Source organism: Amblyomma mixtum, chromosome 1 (assembly GCF_055824585.1).
Source record: "Amblyomma mixtum isolate Tamu chromosome 1, ASM5582458v1, whole genome shotgun sequence".
Classification (NCBI taxonomy): Eukaryota; Metazoa; Arthropoda; class Arachnida; order Ixodida; family Ixodidae; genus Amblyomma; species Amblyomma mixtum.
The window spans coordinates 149,347,574-149,351,263 of record NC_143012.1 but is presented as its reverse complement, the minus strand read 5'-3'; the positions used below and the strand labels follow the sequence as shown (position 1 = coordinate 149,351,263).

Below are 3,690 nucleotides of genomic sequence, written 5' to 3'. Positions count from 1 at the left end.
CCAGGCACAATGTGCTCGAGACAAATAAGCTGCTCCATGCCAGACTGTTCAAATGCCTTCGGTTCTCGCTGGTAATCCGATCAACAGCGGCAGAAAAATCTTTTCCCTGCGTATTAAATATACCTATGTAACTGTATCCCATTCCTTTCTTAGATGTTTAGAGTAAAGTGTTGTTCACCTGTCAGTGACCGCGGTGTCTGCATCTATGTGTGTACGGATTACTCTTGATTCCCGTATTTTTCTGTACTCCCCCCTACAATAATGCCCATTAGTGCGCTGTGGGTATAGTAAATAAAATAAATGAAATTAATAAGTTCGTCAAGCGCTGCGGGCTCAGCAGGCTTGTCTGCGAAATGAAGGTTATTTGGTGGCTTCAAAGCTCTGGGAACCAGACGTTCATTTAGCCCTAACTTCGTTGCTTTTGACTTTGTACGCTGCCACAGGACGTCAAGCGCGGCTGGACAGGCTGTCACAAAGAGCCTCTGCTGCTTCTTTTGCTCCCGCAGCGCGGTAAACGGCCGTCGGAGCATCCTCGCTTAACTCCTCGCATGGGTCTAACAGGGCTACAGAAAGGTTGATTCCCAATAAAGTTTCGAACTTCTTTCTCGTATTATTTCAATGCTGTCTTGCTGTTGCCAGTGAGAGAGCTTTGACCTTGTACCAATTCCTGCACAGCCGCCCGCACCCTTTCATAGTCGTCGAATGAACCCTGTGGGTTTCTACGTGGACACAGGCCACCACCCACCGCGGGTTCGAGCTTCGCGCGAGCCAAGGGCCCCGATCAGCCGTCACCACACACACACTGGGACACCGATGCGGTGCACTCAACCTCCTCTGGGAGGAGAGCGATTCGCCGCAAAGAAATAGGCCTCCAAGTTCACAAAGGAGACGTTTATTCACGTCGTCCTTCAGCAGTACACACACACTCAATCGTCACCCCGTCCCGGGGGCGCGCGAGGAGCAAGGCTCCGCTGTGCGCACGAAGCGACTCGAGTAATGCGCGCCGCTAGCACGCCGCTACAGGAGAACGTCCCCGCGGCCGTGCTGTGATCTCTCTCTCGTGTCGACCGTTGGGCCGGTTGCGAGAGAGAGTGGGCAATCAACGCAAGGTACGCCTGTCGGAGGTCGCTGGACTCCGCTGGACAGGCTCGAACCGCTGCAGGTCAGAGGACACGTGCGGGCGAGCTCGAGTAAGCACTGGTCCGAACGGCAAAGGCCGGAACGGACAAACAGTAACGTACGCACCTTACGCTGTCTCGGAGGGATCTCTCTCTCTGGGCCCCGCTCGGACGGTCGCGGGGTGCGCGGCCGCCCAAAGCGGGTCCCAAATTCCCGCCAAAAGGCGCCAATGGCAAAGGCCCTTGGGGAGCCGGGGCGGAGCTGTGGCTAAATGACAGTGATTAGTCACCCAGCCACCTCTCCACCGCCTGAGGCGGGAGCAAGGGAGAGAGGAGAAACAACGCGGGAGGCCGGCACCGCCGCGCAAAGGCGACGGCGGAAAGCCAGGATTCCCACATCCCCCTCTCCTTAAATGCCCTCCTACCTATCGGCAAAGCACGCGGCCAAAATAAAGAAATCAATACACAAAAAAAACTAGCTACACTTCAGTTCCAAAATAAACAAATGAATACACACACACAAAAAAAACTAGCTACACTACAGTTCCAGCCAGAACAACGTAAGAAAACAAAGAAAAAACAAGGCAAACAAACAAACACTTGCCTACGCTTCAAGAACACTAAACAGCTTGCAGATTATATACACGGTACACAAGATGTGAATTCCACTGTACAACTATGTGACAGGTGGATGTCAGCCTCAAAGTTCGATGGCGCGGCCCAGTGGGCCGGTCGGCGACTCACCGCTCGCAGACTTGAACGGGTTGAAGTTGAACGGGTTGGGAGGGCCGACGACTGATGGCGGTCTTCTTTCAGTTGATGACGACGGGGTCGCGGCAGAGCACTGACCTCGCGCCCTTGGACACCACATCACGTTCGGGCACAAGAGAGTTAGTACACCCCCCTTCACGCTAAAGAAACTGTTCATTCTAGCTTTTTCTGACTTGTAATCTGGCAACCTATGTAACATATACTCGCTCGATAAGGAGCAGCCTTACGGCAATAAACACCAGTCGTTGCTTATAACTCGAAACAATGGTGTCGTCATTTGTGCGCGTCTCTAAGTTTACACAAATTTATGGTGCCGAAACCCGGGACTAAAACGCTGCAACGGTGCGTAAACAGCAAGGCCATTAAGTCTCGGCGGGACAACGAATTCTGGGCCATCACCGCAACGATCCTTGGAGGTTAAACCACCTTGGACTGAAGGTTCCAGGAACGAGGCCTAGGAAAGCCACGCCCGACGCTCTAAGAAGAGGCCTGGAGACGCCACACCTGAAGCCAAGCTTGACGCTACGACGACGACCGACACTACAACGAGGCTGAGATGGAACGGCTGAAGAAAAAGCGAGGAGCCTTGAGATCCCAGGTGACAAAACTGATTTCCGAGGTGGATTCATCTTTAGAGGCGCACGCTGACGAAAAGGCTCTGAACATACTATCAGCGAGGCTTAGCGCCCTACAAATACAGCTCAACGAGGTGGACGCTGCTATCGAGCCACTTGTGCCTGATGAAGAAGCCGAGGAAAAATTCACGCGTACAATCGCGTACAACGACAGAATCGTCACCTACGCTGCAAAACTCAGCCAACATGCCGGAACTCAGCGAGCGAACGCCAGTCCAGGACCGGATGCTACACGGGCGCCTCGCGACGGTAACCGGAGCGCTGCCGGCTCAAAGGTCAGGTTGCCGAAACTCGAGCTGCAACGATTCAGCGGGGCCGCCACGGAGTGGCAGCCCTTCTGGGGGCAGTACCAGCAGGCGATTCACAGCAACGATGCCCTTTCCAACGGCGAGAAGTTCTTATATTTGCAGTCAGCGCTCACTGGGAGGGCTGCATCAGCGGTGGCCGGGATTCAAGCTACAGGAGCCAATTACAACACTGCCATCGAGCTCCTGAAGGAGCGCTTCGGACGCACAGATGTGCTAATCCAGGAGCACCTCACCCAGCTGCTGGACCTCCCGACGGTACGAAGCGGGCAGGAGGTAAGGGACCTACGTCGACTCTATGACCACATGCAGCGCAACATAGCCGCTCTCACGGCGCTTGGCGTCAAAACAGACAGCTACGGCGCAATGCTTGCCTCCGCGTTGCTAAGAGTGCTGCCAAGCGACCTTGTAATGAATTATCACACGCGTTGTTCAGCAGAAAAGCAGAAGGATATCCTTTGCATTGCAAGTCTGCAAGAATTTCTAAAAGAGGAAGTTGAGAGCAGGGAGAAGGCGGCGCAGGTTGGTCATCGGGAAAGCAAGAACGTTAATGCAAAACCACGATTCGAGAATGAAAAGTCCCGAGCTTCAAAGATTTCAACGGCATCGCTCTTTTCCGCCAGTGGTTTGAAGCAGAATGAGCCCTGTGCATTTTGTGCTGCCAAAGATCACGTGACCAAGGAGTGCCAGACCTCGCTTTCTCTCGAGGAAAAGAAAAGGGCATTGCGTCAGGCAGGCCGATGCTTTCGCTGCTCTGTCAAAGGACACACGTCGAAACAATGTCGCAACAAAGGAGTGAAGTGCAAGATATGTGGCAAAAGGCATTTAACTCAAATGTGTGATCCTGCGTGGAAACCAGTT

General features: G+C 53.5%; 1 protein-coding gene across 1 annotated transcript; it reads left to right on the top strand.

Annotated features, from left to right (window-relative positions):
• Nucleotides 1-2,445: 2,445 nt before the first annotated feature.
• LOC149367928 (uncharacterized) lies at nt 2,446-3,470 on the top strand. The gene is made up of 2 exons (XM_089575439.1): nt 2,446-3,105; nt 3,453-3,470. The coding sequence occupies exons 1-2, from the start codon at nt 2,446-2,448 to the stop codon at nt 3,468-3,470; spliced, it is 678 nt and encodes a 225-aa protein (XP_089431565.1).
• The last annotated feature ends 220 nt before the right edge of the window (nt 3,471-3,690 follow it).

Excerpts from the sequence above, each read along its gene's own strand:
- LOC149367928 (XM_089575439.1), top strand. The coding sequence starts at position 2,446 with ATGGAACGGCTGAAGAAAAAGCGAGGAGCCTTGAGATCCCAGGTGACA.